The sequence below is a fragment of the Bufo gargarizans genome, chromosome 1 (genome assembly GCF_014858855.1).
Source record: "Bufo gargarizans isolate SCDJY-AF-19 chromosome 1, ASM1485885v1, whole genome shotgun sequence".
NCBI classification, from domain to species: Eukaryota; Metazoa; Chordata; class Amphibia; order Anura; family Bufonidae; genus Bufo; species Bufo gargarizans.
In genome coordinates this window covers 384,913,151-384,933,456 of record NC_058080.1, presented here as the reverse complement: position 1 = coordinate 384,933,456, position 20,306 = coordinate 384,913,151, and the positions used below count along the sequence as shown (strand labels likewise).

General features: G+C 43.3%; 1 protein-coding gene across 1 annotated transcript in view; it reads right to left on the bottom strand.

Annotated features, from left to right (window-relative positions):
* Window positions 1–20,306, bottom strand: part of SLC25A42 (solute carrier family 25 member 42) — a 72,844-nt gene that overhangs the window by 17,693 nt on the left and 34,845 nt on the right. The window contains exons 3-4 of the mRNA XM_044270570.1: window positions 16,455–16,569; window positions 4,064–4,089 (exon numbers count right to left, since the gene is read on the bottom strand). Coding sequence (XP_044126505.1) covers window positions 4,064–4,089; window positions 16,455–16,569 — 141 coding nt within the window. The remainder of the gene's footprint in view (window positions 1–4,063; window positions 4,090–16,454; window positions 16,570–20,306) is intronic.

Here is a 20,306-nt window from a genome sequence, read left to right as displayed (position 1 = left end):
GAGCAGGAATTTAAATGTACAAATTACAAGTTATACTAAATCCTTTCGCTTAAGACAAAGGCCCGTTTCACATCTGTGTTGCGCTGCCAGAATTCTGTCCGGTCCCATTAACTACAAACCGGATTCCCAAAAAGTTGGGACACTAAACAAATTGTGAATAAAAACTGAATGCAATCATGTGGAGATGGCAAATGTCAATATTTTATTTGTAATAGAACGTTGATGACAGATCAAATGTTTAATCCGAGTAAATGTATCATTTTAAAAGGAAAAATACATTGATTCAAATTTTCACGGTGTCAACAAATCCCCAAAAAGTTGGGACAAGTAGCAATAAGAGGCTGGAAAAAGTAAATTTGAGCATAACGAAGAGCTGGAAGACCAATTAACACTAATTGGGTCAATTGGCAACATGATTGGGTATAAAAAGAGCTTCTCGGAGTGGCAGTGTCTCTCAGAAGCCAAGATGGGTAGAGGATCACCAATTCCCACAGTGTTGCGCAGAAAGATAGTGGAGCAATATCAGAAAGGTGTTACCCAGCAAAAAATTGCAAAGACTTTGCATCTATCATCATCAACTGTGCATAACATCATCCGAAGATTCAGAGAATCTGGAACAATCTCTGTGCGTAAGGGTCAAGGCCGTAAAACCATACTGGATGCCCGTGATCTCCGGGCCCTTAAACGACACTGCACCACAAACAGGAATGCTACTGTAAAGGAAATCACAGAATGGGCTCAGGAATACTTCCAGAAACCATTGTCAGTGAACACAATCCACCGTGCCATCCGCCGTTGCCAGCTGAAACTCTACAGTGCAAAGAAGAAGCCATTTCTAAGCAAGATCCACAAGCTCAGGCGTTTTCACTGGGCCAGGGATCATTTAAAATGGAGTGTGGCAAAATGGAAGACTGTTCTGTGGTCAGACGAGTCACGATTCGAAGTTCTTTTTGGAAATCTGGGACGCCATGTCATCCGGACCAAAGAGGACAAGGACAACCCAAGTTGTTATCAACGCTCAGTTCAGAAGCCTGCATCTCTGATGGTATGGGGTTGCATGAGTGCGTGTGGCATGGGCAGCTTGCATGTCTGGAAAGGCACCATCAATGCAGAAAAATATATTCAGGTTCTAGAACAACATATGCTCCCATCCAGACGTCATCTCTTTCAGGGAAGACCCTGCATTTTTCAACAAGATAATGCCAGACCACATTCTGCATCAATCACAACCTCATGGCTGCGTAGGAGAAGGATCCGGGTACTGAAATGGTCAGTCTGCAGTCCAGATCTTTCACCTATAGAGAACATTTGGCGCATCATAAAGAGGAAGGTGCAAAAAAGAAGGCCCAAGACGATTGAACAGTTAGAAACCTGTATTAGACAAGAATGGGAGAGCATTCCTATTTCTAAACTTGAGAAACTGGTCTCCTCGGTCCCCAGACGTCTGTTGAGTGTTGCAAGAAGAAGGGGAGATGCCACACAGTGGTGAAAATGGCCTTGTCCCAACTTTTTTTGGATTTGTTGACACCATGAAATTCTGATTCAACATATTTTTCCCTTAAAATGGTACATTTTCTCAGTTTAGACTTTTGTTCCGTGATTTATGTTCTATTCTGAATAAAATATTAGAAGTACCTCCACATCATTGCATTCAGTTTTTATTCACGATTTGTATAGTGTCCCAACTTTTTGAGAATACGGTTTGTAGAATCCTCGCAACCTGGCGAATATAGCGAGAATCAGCTGGACGAAAACCGATGCGTTTGGCTGATTCTCAGCATGTTTGCCGGGTTGTGCCAAATCTCCACCAGTTCCCATAGTGAATGGGTCCGGCGGGTGTCACGTGCAGGATTCAGACATCTCTAGTGTGAAACTAGCCTAAATATCATTCTGCTCAGCTCCTTCTGCCCACAGATTACACTGTGTTTTCATGATGACTGGTTCCCTTTAAAGGGACACTGACAGGCAAATTCAGCATATTGTGTTATATATCTGACATTACAGGTCTTATACAGTCTATTAAAAGCATGTAAGTATCCCCCCTGTCCACCTTCTAAATACCGAAATATAAAGTTTTATAACTTGTCTGTCTCCTCACCAATCTGCCCAAGGGGCGGCGTTTCATCTGAAAATGCGCCCAGCCAGCCGCTCCCAACTGCCGTTCTGTAGCCCCGCCCAGCTCATCAATATTCACTTCGCTGGGCGGGGCTACAACCCTCCCCAGTCACGATCCTGCGTATGGTTGATAGAATCCTCTTGGCAGCGTCCGTCTAATCCTCTGCGCCTGCGCCCCGCCGTGGTTAGATCGCGCCTGCTGTACACACCCTGCCTGCGTTCCCAGAGGCAGCTGCAGCCTCTGCCACATGCGCATGCCCCAGGCACAGTTCAAAGCAGCGCTTCAGAGCGCTGCTCACTCACATCTCCAAAGGGGTTAATGATAGTGCGGAGAGTTGTATCCCCGCCCAGCGAAGTGAATATTGATGAGCTGGGCGGGGCTACAGAACGGCAGTTGGGAGCGGCTGGCTGGGCGCATTTTCAGATGAAACGCCGCCCCTTGGGCAGATTGGTGAGGAGACAGACAAGTTATAAAACTTTATATTTCGGTATTTAGAAGGTGGACAGGGGGGATACTTACATGATTCTAATAGACTGTATAAGACCTGTAATGTCAATGTCAGATATATAACACAATATGCTGAATTTGCCTGTCAGTGTCCCTTTAAGCAAAATGTATTAACCGACCTTTTAAAAAGTCTCAAGAATTGTTGCACTCTTACTCCAGCAATGGAGTGTTGTAGAAATCTCAAACTGCAAATATAAAAAATTTTGCTCAAGTGAATGTCAACTCCTGCAAAACTAACTTTTAACTTCCCCTCATAAGTTTCCCCCTACATCTGGCCATTATATCAGCTGTATCTGCTATTTATCACAAGTTTATCCCTGTAGGCGCCATTTTTAATTCTCAGTTGCCTGTGAGCTGGGGAGTGAAGGCTAGCTGTTATCGTGTCTCCTATACACTGCATACATAAAATAGAGGAGAATCTGTAGGTGAGCTGGGGAGTAAAGGCTAGCTGTTATCGTGTCTCCTATACACTGCATACATGTCACAGGGCGCCAAAGGCGCACTCGGTCTCCCATCAGCCGCAGACCTGCTGCTTAGCTTCGGGAGCGCAGATCTGTGTTTGGCCTTGTTCCCAGGGCGGCTTTGCTAGCTGGGAGGCTCCCTGCTCCTAGGTCTGCCTTGAGCACCGAGCTGATCACTCGGTGCTCGACTTGTCTGTCTGTCGGTCATGTGACGCTGGCCACGTCACATGACCCTCAGACCCCACTATAAATGCAGGCAGCCTGCTGATCTCGCAGGTTCCCTCCCTTTGTCTGCTCCTCCTGTACTGCGCATCCCTCCTGGTATTGTGACCTCGGCTCCCACCTGACTACTCTTTGCGGACTCCTCTGGTACTTCTCTACTCTCCTGGTATTTGACCCCGGCTTCTCCTGACCATTCTTTGCTTAACCCTTTGTACTGCGTAGCTCTCTTGGTTCTGACCCAGTCCGTTCACGTTCCGTATTTTGTCTTGTCTGTCTTCCCTGCACATATCCTAAGTAAGGGACTGTCGTCCAGTTGTCCCCTGTCATCAGGACTCGTAAGAAAGTAGGCAGGGCCAGGGGTGAGGGTGGAGCGTAGTGGTCAATATCCTTCCCCCTGTGTATGTGTGGATGTGACAGTTACAATACATAAAATAGAGTAGAATCTGTCTGTGTGCTAGGGAGTGAAGGCTAGCTGTTATCATGCCTCCTATACACTGCTTACATAAAATAGAGGAGAATCTGCTTACAGAAAAGTACTACTAAATATGTGAATAAAGCACTTCAGGTGAGATTTAACACTATTAGCTACTGCAGGCTCAGTGTGTTTATCGCGTGTATCCATAGGCAGATTTAATAGACAATTCTCTAATTAGTTTGTTTGGGAAAGGGACGGAGGAGAGGAACCTGATGGGTCTTAAATTTACCTCTAATACAGTCTGTTGAAAGTGTAGTGACCATTTAAGCAAGTAACTCTTACCTTAGCAGAGAATCTGTTTGAAGACACTGTATATAAGATAAAAGAACAGTGTATTAGTGGCTGGGCACTATGTGCACATTTTATTATGCAATATAATCCAGGTTGGTGGGAGCTGTATGAAAACTCCACATGGAAATTGCCGCCCCCCCCCCCCCCCCCATCCCCCTTTTCAGGCATAACAGTGCACAAGTTTTTCTTGGACCGCTTCTTAATCATTTATTCAGAGAATGACCCAGATTCTTTTTTTCTAATCAGTTTTTTATTTTCTTGATGGTAGATTTTTTTTAATTCTATTTCCTGAACATGATTATGAGGGCCACTATCTTGACTGAGCTTGTGTTAACAGCATTCAGAGAGTTACGGACATAGGAATCTGTAGTCTAGAGATGTTCATAGACTTCTTCAGGAGGGTTTTCTAGACATGCCTTAGGATCTGTACAAAGGTCACTGTGGAGTGGTCAGAAGGCTGTAGATCTATTACAACTGGGCAAAACACTTTAATCAATTTATAGCGGTTTTCAGGGCTCACGATTTTGATGGCTTATCCTCAAGACAGATCACCAATATCAGATCAGTTGGGGTATGACTCTTGGTATCCCTGCTAAAGGGGCCACTGAGCTTGTGCGAACTGTCACTGTTTACATTGGTTCATATAGCTGCATGCTGTTGCACCCCCACTGATCTGATGGCGTATCATGAGGATAAGCAGTCAATAGAGTTAATCGAGAAAACCTCTTTAACTTCTCAGAATCATAGATTCACTCGCTTCCAAGATTTTACTGAATGCAGGAAGCGCACTTAACCACTTCCCAACCGCCCACTGACTATAAAAGTCCTTGGGCAGTCGGTAAACAAACATTGCGCCAAAACAGATTTTTTTTGTGAGCTCACCTCCCAAAAAACATAATGTTAAATCAATCACACAGTCATATGTACCCCAAAATGGTAGCAATAAAAACGTCTCCTCATCCCGCAAAAAATTAGCCCCCACACAAGACCATAGCCAGAAAAAAAAAAATGGCTCTATGAAAATTGCAACACAAAAAAACATTTTTTTTCTAAAAAATGCTCTTATTGTGTAAAAAAAATAAAAATAAAAAAAAAAGACATTTGTTATCGCCGTGTCCGTAACAATTGTCCCTACAAAAATATCACATGATCTACCCCATTAAGTGAACAGTGTAAGAATCCGGAATTAGTCTTACCGGTAATTCAGTTTCCATGAGATCATCACGACGGCACACAAGGATATTGACCCCTGACCTCTATAGGGGCAGGAACAGAGAAAGGTTTAAATTCCCCCTTTCCCACCACCACCAGAGTTTCCGAAATTACAAAGAGCAAAAGGTGGTGATTAACACATAGTGAGACAAAGGCTAATATAACCTAGAAGGTATTACCTCATACCCACCAGAAAGTCCTCCAGAAAAAAAAAAAACACAAGGGGGAATAATGTGCCGTCGTGATGATCTCATGGAAACTGAATTACCGGTAAGACTAATTCCAGATTTCCATATGACCACCACGACGGCAAACAAGGAGATATACAAAATTATATAATCAAAAGGGGGGCGGGGGGGGGCGACTGCCTGAAGGACTTTACGTCCAAATGACAAGTCTGAAGTTTTGGAAAAATCTAGTCTATAGTGCTTCTAGGAGGTCCTGAATCTCATAGCAAAAGGAAATAGTGTTCCTAATCCACCTGGCTAAGGAAGATTTCGAAATTTATTAACCCTTGTTTCTCCCTGAGAATTGAACTAGAAGTTTATCAGACTTTCTAAAACCTTGGTAGCCTCAATATAATTCAAAACTGTATGTCCGACGTCCAGGGTATGAAAAACTGATTATTTGCCGTTTGAAAAAAGATGGTAAAATGATCTCCTGGTCACGATAAAAATTTGACACTACCTTTGGGAGGAACCCTGGATCTAATCAGAGTACAATTCTATCCTCCATAACTCGCAGGTTAGGTTCTCTAATGGAAATGGCCTGTATCTCAGCCATTCTTCGGGATGGTGTAATCGTAATTAGTAGTGCTGTTTTAAAAGATATTGGTTTGATAGAACAATTATCTAGTGGCTTAAAGGGAGATAGTGTTAGGCCAGTAAAAACAATTTTAAGGTCCCGGGAGGGGACACGAGATTTTAGAGTCTGTCGAAGCCTGGAAGCTGCTCTCATAAATCTTTTTATCCATCTGTGGTTTGCAAGATCAGAGTCGAAGAAACAGCCGAGAGCCGACACCTGGTCTTTAAGGGTGGATGTTCTAAGCCCCTGCTGTAAGAACTCCAAGATTATCTGGATGTTTGGTCCTTTCAGATTCGGGGACGTGTTCCCCGACCAGGAACAGAATTTCTTCCATATCTTCAGGTAGAAGGCGGAATTAACTTTTTTCCTGCATGCTCTAAGTGTGGTTATCACTCTATCTGAAAGACCTTGGTACTTCAGTATCTGGTTCTCAGGACCCAAGCTGTTAGTCTCTGGATTGGGATGTCAAGTCAGTCCCTGATGGAAAAGTCCCATTCTGTCTGGTCTAACTTCCCCCGACTGAGATAGTCCGCTTCTAGATTCAGCAACCCCTTGAGATGGATTGCCAAAATGGATCTTACGTTTTGTTTTGCCCAGTTGAAGATCTTGGTGGATAAGGACAGGAGATTTCTCGACTTTGTTCCTCACAGATGGGAGAGGTAGGCAATGGTTGTTGTGTTGTCGAAAATAATTTTTAGTTGGGAACCCTGAAGATTTTCTTCCGCTATCTTTAGGGATTCCCATACTACCTTCAGTTCTCTGAAATTTGAGGACTGAGAGCCTGATCGACTGGGGCCAGGAGCCCTGATAGTAATAATCTCCCACTTTCGCTCTCCATGCTAACTGACTTGCATCCGTCATGATTTTTACATAGGGAGTTCTCTTCTATACTACTCCCCTGGAGAGGTTCCTTGAGACTGTCCACCAACATAGTGATGTTTTTACCATGTGAGGAATGGACACTCTGTAATCTAGAGTAATCTGTTGCCTGTTCCAAACTCTGATAATCCAAGTCTCTAGAGGTCGAAAATGCAGTTGACTCCAAGGTACTGAGGGTATGCATGATGTGAGTAGGCCCAGTAGACTCATTGCTTCCCTTATGGAGATCTTTTTCTTTTGAAACATTATGACTTTCTCTTGCAGTGATTTGATTTTGTCTTGGGAAAAAAGTGGATTAAATATGAGAGTCTAGAATCATCCCCAGGAAACGTATTTTTGTTGACGGTTGTAGGTTTGATTTGTTGATGTTCACCATCGACCCTAGTTTTCCCAGTGTTGACAGGAAGGTGTCTAAATCTGCTAATAGGTGGTCTGCAGTATCGCCAATTAGGAGAAAATCGTCTAAGTATGGGACTAAGATTAGTTCTCTTTCCCTCAAATATACCACAATCTTGACTACGAGTTTGGTGAAAATCCTGAAAGCGGAGGAAATTCCAAATGGAAGGGCCGTGAATTGATAATGATGTATTAACCCTCTATGGTCTCTGATGGCAAATTTTTGGGAGCTGAGATGAATTGGAACATGGTAATAGGCGGCCTTCAAGTCCACCGTGCCCATTAAGGAGTCTTTTACTGACAAGGGTATTATGGACCCTAGGAACTCCATCCTGAATTTTTGGTAAGATATAAATTTGTTCAGAGATTTTAGATTTATTTTGGTTCGAAATGAGCCCCCTTTCTTTTTTACTAGGAATAGATTGGAGTAGAATCCTCTTCTATGCTCTGGAAGCGGGGCTTTAACTACCACTTCCATTTTTAAAAGGTCTTGCACTCCCTGCTCGATCTTGTTCTGAGTAGTCAGAGATCTGAGACGGGAAACAATGAACTTGCTTGGCGTCATTGTTTATCACTGGGTTTGTTCTGGGGGTTAAGGAGAAAACCCTTTCCTCTGCCCCCTTTGGTGTAGCTCCAGTGTCCTGATTTTCCCTTTCCTCTATACACTCTATCCTAGCCCGAGGAAGAGCGAAAGGGATATTTTTTCCTATATGGTACGTCTTTGGGAAAACCTTTTTTCTTGTCTGAGGCTTTCTCCAAGATCCTATCTAGCACGGGTCCGAAAACATATTCCCGAAAAAGGAATGGAGCACAACTTCATCTTTGAAGTCTTGTCTCCTGATCAAGACTTCATCCAAAGGGTTCTATGAGCCACGTTGGAGAGGCCTGCGTCTTTGGCTGAGAATCTTACCGACTCAGCAGAGGCATCCGCCAGGAAAGTCGTGGCTGATTTCGGCAAAGGGATAGAGTTTAGAATCTCCTCTCTAGGGGTCTTATCCCTAATATGGTTTTCAAGTTCATTTAGCCAAAGGAACATAGATCTAGGTACAGATGTTGCTGCAATATTTGATTTAAGGGTAAACATTGCTGCTTCCCATGATTTTCATAACAGACCGTCAAGCTTTCCTTTCCATGGGATCCCTTAAATGGGATGCGTCTTCAAAAGGCAATGTCGTCTTCTTATTGACCTTTGCCACTTGCACGTCTATTTTAGGGATCTCATTGAATATTTTAGATCCAGCCGGATCAAATAATAGAAGGTTTTTGAAATCCTTTGACACACCCAGGTGTTTTCAGGGTCAGACCATTCCTCTAAAACAATGTCTCTTAGGTTCTCATTAATGGGGAATACTTAGTTTTTTTTTAAAACCTTAGACCCCAAACATTTCCTCCTGGATGGAATGGGTTTTCTGCACCTCTTCCACCTCCATAGTGGCCCTCACCACTTTTAATAGATCCGGCATTTTGTCCACAGCAAAATAGAATTTTCTATCGCCCTCCGAGAATTCCGTCTCTGAAGCAAGGTCCTCACCATGCCTGGATGAGGAGGCATCCTCCCCCAAGTATTCATAATCCGAGGAGGAGGGCGATCTTAATTTTTGTCGCTTAGGGGGAAGAGGTCCCCTAGGAGTCGTAGACAAATTAGATAAGGATTTAACTTCTTCCTGTATCACAGCCCTAAATTCGTCTATTAGTGAGGGATGTTCCTCACGAACAATACTTGCAATACAGTCATTGCATAATCTTTTAGGGTGGTTATCCAGTAGCCGTTTGTAACAGGATATAAATTTTGACGGATTCTTTGGTTTCTTCTGAGCCTCCTTGGAGACCTATGAGGCGAGAACGGACCAAAGTCAGGATGAGGCCTGCACACACACACACACAGGGGAACTTACGGAGGGCGGCACTGGAGCATCCAGCTCCTGTGGGAACGCGGCTCTGGTCCCGACATGCGGCCACGATGTACCAGACCTCAGATCAGTGTGGCTCCTCTGCTTGATGGCAGCCAGAATGACGCACACCGCTCTAGTCACTTACTGTATCCACTGGAAGTGACGTATTTTGAAAGCGCTGAACGCGCAAACCCGGCTTAACACACCAGGGGCAAGGCGGGAGACGTCGCCCCGGGAGCAGGCTCCAAATCAACCGGAGCGAGCCCTCCTGAACCTCCCCTGCTCAGCATTAGTACGGGATCACATGAGAGCAGGGGGGACACCACGATCCAATATGGTGTTACGGTAATATTTCCTACCTTCATCTCCCTGCACACAGAGAGACCTTTCTACGCCCTGTCCTCTGTAGGGACAGAAAAAAACTGGTGTTGGGGGATCTAAACCTTTCTTTGTTCATGCCCCTACAGAGGTCAATCTCCTTCTGTGCCGCCATGTTGATTATATGGGGGAAAAAAAAAAACTAAGAAAAATTATGCCAAAACATAAAAAAAATTATATAAAATCAATCAAAAAGTTGTATGTACTCCAAAATGGTAGCAATAAAAACGTCACCGCGTCCCGCAAAAAAACCTCAGACAAGACTAAACCCAGAAAAATTAAAAAATTAGGCTCTAAGAAAATGGCAACACAAAAACATGATTTTTTTTCCTAAAAATCATTTTTTGGTGTAAAACGTAAAAGAAATAAAGATTTGATATCGTTTCGTCCGTAATGACCAGATCTATAAAAATATGACATGATCTACCCCATTCAGTAAACGATATAGATATATATATATATATATATATATATATATATATATATATATATAGATCCATAACAAAAGGTCAGGCAGCACTCCTTAATATGCAGCTGAAGCTGTAGCGGTGCCCGCAGTGATCCCTCGATCCAGGACCAGCAATATAACACAGAAAAAACTGCGGCACTCCTTGAAGTAGAAAAATGTGCAATTTATTCACACATGTCAGCAGAGACAACGTTTCGGTTCTCTCCCAGAACCTTTTTCAAGTCAAGTGAACATAAAAAGTGCATATGTGCATATATAAATACATCATCACTTAGTGCCTAATTGATTCAACAACCAATGCAATAGCAGTGCACTCCCCATTGGGGGTAAGCTACAACTCATGTGATCAGTTCCTAAAGTTAACATTGATACCAATCTATCCTAAATACATGTAGGTGAAGTTTTTAAAAAAATATATATTTCATTGAAATCCTCGTAATTACGTATACGTGCATACAATAAAGTGAACAGTGCAATTAAAATCATGACTGTGATACCTTCTTAAAGAGAGTTATGGAGAGAAATATCGGGAGAGGCGTCTTCTCTTGTATGGAGGCTCGCGCCACTGTTCCGCGTCTGCTACTCCCCACTGCGCATGTGTCAGTGCCTCTTCCCTCGTGACGCCGTACATAACCACCCTGCGTCACATCTGGGCGGAGTCCCACATGATGACGATTGATCGGCCGCCCCAGCACCATCCCCGCACGCACTGCGTGCGAAACTGAGCTGCGCCAGTCGCACCGAGCCGCATCACTGGTCTGTAACCGCCATCTTACATTAGGGCATTCATCTGGGCAAAATATTACAAATCTGTTTTCCCATAGTTCTTCTCCAAACCTCTAATCCGTTATAGGCAACAGTCCACATAACATTTTAAACAATGCCTACAGACAATTAAGCCACATGTATAACATGAACATGACCATAGCTTCTATTAATTCACTACATACAGTATGCGATACACATCAAATCACAGGGCTGTGAACTTGAGACTAGCTGACCATTTCTCCCGTTACCCTAAATTCAACGTTTAGCCCTTTTGGTTTCAAAGTATCTAGTCGGAAAATCCACTTAAGCTCAATTTTCTTTAATATGTTTAATCGATCCCCTCCTCTTACCAAGGGTTTAACGTGCTTCGATACAGGCAAATCAGTTCTTTTACTCCTAATGGACTGTCTATGGTTATTCAACCTAGTTTTTAACTCACATGTCGTTTCACCGACATATAGCCTTTTACAAGGGCACCACAGCACATATATCACCCATGATGAGTCACAGGTGAGATAGTGCCTTATGTTGAAGATCTCTCCCGTGTCTGGATGCGTGAACCCTGATCCTTTCACCATCAGTTTGCAGTTCACACATCCAAGACACGGGAAAGAGCCAGTGCGCCTTGTCTTCAAAAATGTCTGTCTTACTTGTCCTTTTTCAGGTACTCTTGAGTGCACAACCTTATCCCTAATGTTCCCTGCTCTTTTATATGCCATCATAGGTGGATTCTTAAAGGCTGCAATATTTGGGTGTCCACTACTCAATAGCCCCCAGTGGCGCCTCACTATATTTTCAATATTGGGGCTCAACTCGTTATATGATGATATGAATGGCAATCTGTCATTCACTTGTCTTTGTTTGGGGACCAACAGCTCCTCTCTTGAAGCTTCTCTAGCTCTATCCGCATGTTTTTTCACTAGCCTTCTAGGGTAACCCCTATCAACAAAGGCTTGTGCCATCTTGTTCATTGCCAAATGCATGTTCTCTTCCTTATCAACTATTCTCCGTACCCGGAGTAACTGACTAAACGGTAAAGAGTCCACCATCCTCCGTGGGTGACCACTTGTAAAATGCAATAATGTATTCTTATCAGTGGATTTAATATTCAAATCCATATGTAACTGATCATCCCCAATATATCCTCATTTTTCTACTTCAAGGAGTGCCGCAGTTTTTTCTGTGTTATATATATATATATATATATATATATATAGATATATATATAAAAATTACACCAGCTTTTTTTGTGACTTCACCTCCCAAAAATGATATAAAAAGCAATCAGAAAGCCAAATGTGCCCCAAAATGGTGCCAATAAAAACCACTGTGGATCTCGCACAAAATAAACCCTCACGCAGCTCATTCAACAAAAAAAATGATTGCTCTTAAAAACCATGACAGAAAATTCCATGTTAGAAAAGCCAGATGCTGCTCCTTCCATTCTGAGCCCTGGCGTATCCCCAAATAACAGTTTACGATCACAATTAGGTGTTACTGTATTCAGGAGAAAGTGGCTAGCAAATTGTGTGTCTGGGGGGGGGGTATTCTGTTATCTTTTGTGCAAAAGAAAGTTTGGGCCTAAAAGGACAATTTTCTTGTTAAAAAAAATATTATTATTTTTCATTTTCACACCCAAAAATGTAAAATACTATGAAACAGTGAAGTGCTTGCTGCACCCCTTAAAAATTCCTTGGATGGTGTAGTTTACAAAATGTAGTCACTTTTTGGGGGTTTTCACTGTGAGGATACCTCAGGGTCTCTTCAAATGCAACATGGTGCCCAAAGACCATTCCAGCAAAATCTGCTCTCCAAATATCATATGGTGTTTCTTGCTTTCTGTGCCCTGTCGTGTGCCCAAGCAGCAGTATACGACCACATACGGGGTGTTTCTGCAAACTGCAGAATCAAGGTAATAAATATTGAGGTTTGTTTTGTTGTTAAACCTTGATGTATTCCAGGAAAGAAAATGCTTAAAATTGAAAATCTGCAAAAAAAAAAAAAAAAAGTTACATTTTGCTTTAATTCCTGTGGAATACCTAAAGGGTTAACAACATTTCTAAGACCCGTTTTGAATAGTTTGAGGGGTGTCATTTATAGGTTGGTTCTATTCTGTTAGCCCCACAGTGACTTCAGAACTGAACTGGTCATTAAAAAAGTTGACTTTGGAAAATGTTCTTAAAAATTACAAAAATTGCTTCTAAAAGTCTAAACCTTCTAGCATACTAAAAAAATAAAATTACATTACTAAAATGATGCCAACATAAAGTAGACATATGGGAAATGTTAATTAATAAATATTTATGAGGCATCACTATCTGTCTTAAAAGCAGAGAAATTTAGAAAACAGTGAATTTTTTCACATTTTCGTTAACGTTTGGATTTTTCTTTTATAAATAAAAGGTAAAACATTTTGACTCAAATTTACCATTAACATGAAGTACAATGTGTCACAAGAAAACAATCTCTGAATGGCTTGGATAAGTAAAAGCGTTCCAAAGTTATTACCACATAAAGTGACATGTCAGATTTGCAAAATTAGGCCTGGTCAGGAAGGGGGTAAATGGCCTGGTCTGGAAGTGGTTAACATTTGTTTAGATACCAAAATGGCTTTGCTTATTCAATTCTAGCAGCAGTTCTTAAAGGGAACCTGTCACCTGGATTTCAGGTATTGAGCTGAGGACATGGGCTGCTAGATCGCCGCTAGTACATCTGCAATATCCATTCCCCATAGCTTTTATTGTGTCAAAAAACAATTTTATATACAGTCGTGGCCAAAAGTTTTGAGAATGACATAAATATTAGTTTTCACAAAGTTTGCTGCTAAACTGCTTTTAGATCTTTGTTTCAGTTGTTTCTGTGATGTAGTGAAATATAATTACACACACTTCATACGTTTCAAAGGCTTTTATCGACAATTACATGACATTTATGCAAAGAGTCAGTATTTGCAGTGTTGGCCTTTCTTTTTCAGGACCTCTGCAATTTGACTGAGCATGCTCTCAATCAACTTCTGGGCCAATTCCTGACTGATAGCAACCCATTCTTTCATAATCACTTCTTGGAGTTTGTCAGAATGAGTGGGTGTTTGTTTGTCCACCCGCCTCTTGAGGATTGACCACAAGTTCTCAATAGGATTAAGATCTGGGGAGTTTCCAGGCCATGGACCCAAAATATCAACGTTTTGGTCCCCGAGCCACTTAGTTATCACTTTTGCCTTATGGCACGGTGCTCCATCGTGCTGGAAAATGCATTGTTCTTCACCAAACTGTTGTTGGAAGAAGTTGCTGTTGGAGGGTGTTTTGGTGCCATTCTTTATTCATGGCTGTGTTTTTGGGCAAAATTGTGAGTGAGCCCACTCCCTTGGATGAGAAGCAACCCCACACATGAATGGTCTCAGGATGCTTTACTGTTGGCATGACACAGGACTGATGGTAGCGCTCACCTTTTCTTCTCCGGACAAGCCTTTTTCCTGATGCCCCAAACAATCGGAAAGAGGCTTCATCGGAGAATATGACTTTGCCCCAGTCCTCAGCAGTCCATTCACCATATTTTCTGCAGAAGATCGATCTGTCCCTGATGTGTTTTTTTTGGAGAGAAGTGTCTCCTTTGCTGCCCTTCTTTACGCCAGGCCATCTTCCAAAAGTCTTCGCCTCACTGTGCGTGCAGATGCGCTCACACCTGCCTGCTGCCATTCCTGAGCAAGCTCTGCACTGGTGGCACTCCGATCCGGCAGCTGAATCCTCTTTAGGAGACAATCCTGGCGATTGCTAGACTTTCTTAACAAGAATTGAACCTCTTTCCTTGAAGTTCTTGATGATCCCATAAATTGTTGATTGAGGTGCAATCTTAGTAGCCACAATATCCTTGCCTGTGAAGCCATTTTTATGCAACGCAATGATGGCTGCACGCGTTTCTTTGCAGGTCACCATGGTTAACAATGGAAGAACAATGATTTCAAGCATCACCCTCCTTTTAACAGGTTAAGTCTGCCATTTTAACCCAATCAGCCTGGCATAATTATCTCCAGCCTTGTGCTCGTCAACATTCTCACCTGAGTTAACAAGACGATTACTGAAATGATCTCAGCAGGTCCTTTAATGACAGCAATGAAATGCAGTGGAAAGGTTTTTTGGGGATTAAGTTAATTTTCATGGCAAAGAAGGACTATGCAATTCATCTGATCACTCTTCATAACATTCTGGAGTATATGCAAATTGCTATTATAAAAACTTAAAGGAAACCTGTCACCAGGATTTTGCGCATAGAGCTGGGGACATGGGCTGCTAGATGGCCGCTAGCACATCTGCAGTACCCAGGTCCCATAGCTCTCTGCGCTTTTATTGTGTTAAAAAACAGTTTTGATTGATATGCAAATGACCTGATATGAGTCCTGTAGCCGGAGATGAGTCAAGCGGAAAGGAGCCCAGCACCGCCCCGAGTCCTCCGAATCTCCTCCTTGCTGGCTGAGCTGGAGCGCTGAAATCTCACGATGCGCGAGCTAGCGCATGCGCAGTGTCGGCATCATGTTCATTCCCTGTACTGGCATCAGCACAGGGAACGAACAACGCATGCGCTAGCTCGCGCATCGCGAGATTTCGGCGCTCCAGCTCTGTGACATCAGCCAGCAAGGAGGAGATTCGGAGGACGCGGGGCGGTGCTGGGCTCCTTTCCGCTTGACTCATCTCTGGCTACAGGACTCATATCAGGTCATTTGCATATCAATCAAAACTGTTTTTTAACACAATAAAAGCGCAGAGAGCTATGGGACCTGGGTACTGCAGATGTGCTAGCGGCCATCTAGCAGCCCATGTCCCCAGCTCTATGCGCAAAATCCTGGTGACAGGTTTCCTTTAAGCAGCAACTTTTCCAATTTCCAATATTTATGTAATTCTCAAAACTTTTAGCCACGACTGTATATGTAAATGAGGCTACTAACATTTCCGGAGCCCAGCCACGCCCATTGTGAAGAATGCATACTCCGAATCTCCTCCTTGCTCCCCGACGTCACAAAGCTAGAGCCCCGTAATCTCGCGATGAGTAAGCTAGCGCATGCGCAGTGTCGGTAGCGTGTTCCTTCCCTGTGCTGGCATCAGCCTCAGGGAACGAACTGTGCATGTGCTAGCTCGCGCATCGCAAGATTACGGCGCTCTACTGTAGCTTTGTGACGTCAGGGAGCAAGGAGGAGATTCGGAGGATGCGGGGCGGTGCTGGGCTCCTTCACAGTGGGCGTGGCTGGGCTCAGAGTCCGAGAATGCTGGACTCATCTCTCAAACATGGAGGAGACAGGACTCATCTAAGGTTCATTTACATATCTATAAAATAGTTTTTTTTTTTACACAACAAAAGCATAGAGAGCTATGGGGACTGGATATTGCGGATGTGCTGGCGGCGATCTAGCAGCCCGTGTCCTAAGCTCTATACCAAAAATCCAGGTGACAGGTTCCCTTTAAGGATTTTTGCCCAATTTTAGACCAATCTAGCAAATGAAAATGTTGCTTTAAAATGAGCTTTAAATACAATATGCAGGGAAGATCTTTGGTTGCAAATTTACCATACTAGCCAGGGGACTTTCCACATTTACCTTGGAAGATGATTTTGGTTCGATCCAGTGGGGCAACCGCAGTCTTGGCAACAGCTCCCGCCAAAGCTCCAGACATTAAGGAGTTAAGGACTACTTTACCATTTTTGTTTTCTTTCTATAAAAGGAAAGAAAAACTGTATGTTATATGTGTCACGGCTGAGGATGGGGGAAACCCTCAACCGTGTAATGTCAATAGGATAAGGGTAGCTGCTAGGCCAGGACGACAGGATCAGGGAGCAGGTCACCTCCTAGCGCGTCCCTAATTCTGACCCTGACTCCTAACCGTATGAGCCAACCCAGATGGTAGGAGGGCTCATACTCCGGAACCTAGGGTCCCTACTAGCCCTCAGGAAATCCCTGGACTAGGAGCAGGGTAAGACTACCTGTTCCTCCTAGAAACGGATAAACAGGAGTCTCACTGGCCAAGGAGCAAGGAGAGGAGAAACATATACAGCATATGGATATGGCAGGTCAGTTAAACTACTACAACACCTACCTGCCACAAACACGCTGACTGGAACCCGTGCACAAGTACTGATGTCCACACAAACATAAAGAACACAGCACACACACACACACACACACACACACAACTCACACAGGTATCCAGGACACCCATAGCTGCAAACAACATAGAGAGCATAAAAACATCTTCTTAACCCCTTAAGGACACATGACGTATCAGTACGGCATGTTTCCCCGAGTCCTTAAGGACACATGACGTACCGGTACGTCATGTGTTGTTCCGATCACTGCCGTGCGGCTGGCTGTGATCGGAACAAGGTGCCTGCTCAAATCATTGAGCAGGCACCTCGGCTAAATGCGCGGGGGGTCCCGTGACCCCCCCATGTCCGCGATCGCAACAAACCACAGGTCAATTCAGACCTGCGGTTTGTTGCGCTTTCTGCAGTTTCTGATCGCTGTGGTCCCTGACCGCGGCGATCAGAAACTTTAGTGTGGCGAAAATATATATTTATCACCCCCCCCCCCCTGCACCTCTGAATGATTTTAGCCCGGTGGGAGGTGCAGGGGGGGTGTTGCGGGCGGTGGGGGCGGTGCGGGAGGCGGGCGGTGCGGCAGGCGGGATCGCGATCCCCCGCCCGCCTCCTATTGCGTAATCGTTGGTGTACAGTGGGTATACCAGGGTGCCAGCACATTGCTGGCACCCTGGTATAAACGGCTGACATCGGTGATGCGATGTCAGCCGTTTAACCCTTTCCATACAGCGGTCCGTACGGACCGCTGTATGGAAAAAGTTAACAGTAAGAGGGAGCTCCCTCCCTCTCCGATCGGGGGGCTGCAGTGCCTTTGCAGCCCCCCGATGGAGAGGGAGAGAGCCCCCAGACAGCCCCCGTCCTTACCCTTCCCCGTCTGCGCAGTTCTGACCATAACTGAGCAGACGGGGAAGGTTCCCATGGCAACAGGACGCCTGCTCAGGCGTCCTGCTGTCCATGGTGCTGAACAGATCTGTGCTGAAAGCATAGATCTGTTCAGTGTAAGTAAAATACAGTACAGAGCCCTATATAGAGTACAGTACTGTATTATACAGACATCAGACCCACTGGATCTTCAAGAACCAAGTGGGTCTGGGTCAAAAAAAAAAGTGAAAAAAAAGGTAAAAATCAAAAAACACATTTATCACTGATTAAAAAAATAAAATTCCCTACACATGTTTGGTATCGCCGCGTCCGTAACGACCTGATCTATAAAACGGTCATGTTACTTTACCCGAACGGTGAACGCCATAAAAATAAAAAATAAAAAACTATGATGAAATTGAAATTTTGTCCACCTTACTTCCCAAAAAAAGGTAATAAAAGTGATCAAAAAAGTCGCATGTACGCCAAAATTGTAACAATCAAACCGTCATCTCATCCCGCAAAAAATGAGACCCTACTTAAGATAATCGCCCAAAAACTGAAAAAACTATGGCTCTTAGACTATGGAAACACTAAAACATAATTTTTTTTGTTTCAAAAATGAAATCATTGTGTAAAACTTACATAAATAAAAAAAAAGTATACATATTAGGTATCGCCGCGTCCGTATCGACCGGCTCTATAAAAATATCACATGACCTAACCCCTCAGGTGACCACCGTAAAAAAATAAAAACGGTGTAAAAAAAGCAATTTTTTGTCATCTTACGTCACAAAAAGTGTAATAGGAAGCGATCAAAAAGTCATATGCACCCCAAAATAGTGCCAATCAAACAGTCATCTCATCCCGCAAAAAATGAGACCCTACTTAAGATAATCACCCAAAAACTGAAAAAACAATGGCTCTTAGACTATGGAGACACTAAAACATTTTTTTTGTTTTAAAAATGAAATCATTGTGTAAAACATACATAAATAAAAAAAAATGTATACATATTAGGTATCGCCGCGTCCGTGACAACCTGCTCTATAAAATTACCACATGATCTAACCTGTCAGATGAATGTTGTAAATAAAATATAAAAAACGCTGCCAAAAAAGCCATTTCTTGTTACCTTGCCGCACAAAAAGTGTAATATAGAGCAACCAAAAATCATATGTACCCTAAACTAGTACCAACAAAACTGCCACCCTATCCCGTAGTTTCTAAAATGGGGTCACTTTTTTGGAGTTTCTACTCTAGGGGTGCATCAGGGGGGCTTCAAATGGGACATGGTGTAAAAAAAAACAGTCCAGCAAAACCTGCCTTCCAAAAACCGTATGGCATTCCTTTCCTTCTGCGCCCTGCCGTGTGCCCGTACAGCGGTTTACGACCACATATGGGGTGTTTCTGTAAACTACAGAATCAGGGCCATAAATAATGAGTTTTGTTTGGCTGTTAACCCTTGCTTTGTAACTGGAAAAAAAAAATTAAAATGGAAAATCTGCCAAAAAAGTGAAATTTTGAAATTGTATCTCTATTTTCCATTAAATCTTGTGCAACACCTAAAGGGTTAACAAAGTTTGTAAAATCCGTTTTGAATACCTTGAGGGGTGTAGTTTCTTAGATGGGGTCACTTTTATGGAGTTTATAATCTGGGGGTGCATCAGGGGGGCTTCAAATGGGACTTGGTGTCAAAAAAACGGTCCATAAAAATCAGCCCTCCAAAAAACAAAACGGCGCACCTTTCCCTCTACGCCCCGCTGTGTGGCCGTACAGTAGTTTACGGCCACATATGGGGTGTTTCTGTAAACAGCAGAGTCAGGGCAATAAAGATACAGTCTTGTTTGGCTGTTAACCCTTGCTTTGTTAGCGGAAAAAATGGGTTAAAATGGAAAATTAGGCAAAAAAATGAAATTCTCAAATTTCATCGCCATTTGCCAATAACTCTTGTGCAACACCTAAAGGGTTAACGACGTATGTAAAATCAGTTTTGAATACCTTGAGGGGTGTAGTTTCTTAGATGGGGTCACTTTTAGGGAGTTTCTCCTCTAGGGGTGCATCAGGGGGCTTCAAATGGGACATGGTGTAAATAAACCAGTCCATAAAAATCAGCCTTCCAAAAACCAAACGGCGCACCTTTCACTCTACGCCCCGCTGTGTGGCCGTACAGTAGTTTACGGCCACATATTGGGTGTTTCTGTAAACGGCAGAGTCAGGGCAATAAAGATACCGTCTTGTTTGGCTGTTAACCCTTGCTTTGTTAGTGGAAAAAATGGGTTAAAATGAAAAATTAGACAAAAAAATAAAATTCGCAAATTTCCTCCCCATTTGCCAATAACTCTTGTGCAACACCTAAAGGGTTAACAACGTATTCAAAATCAGTTTTGAATACCTTGAGGGGTGTAGTTTCTTAGATGGGGTCATTTTTGGGCGGTTTCTATTATGTAAGCCTCGCAAAGTGACTTGAGACCTGAACTGGTCCCTAAAAATT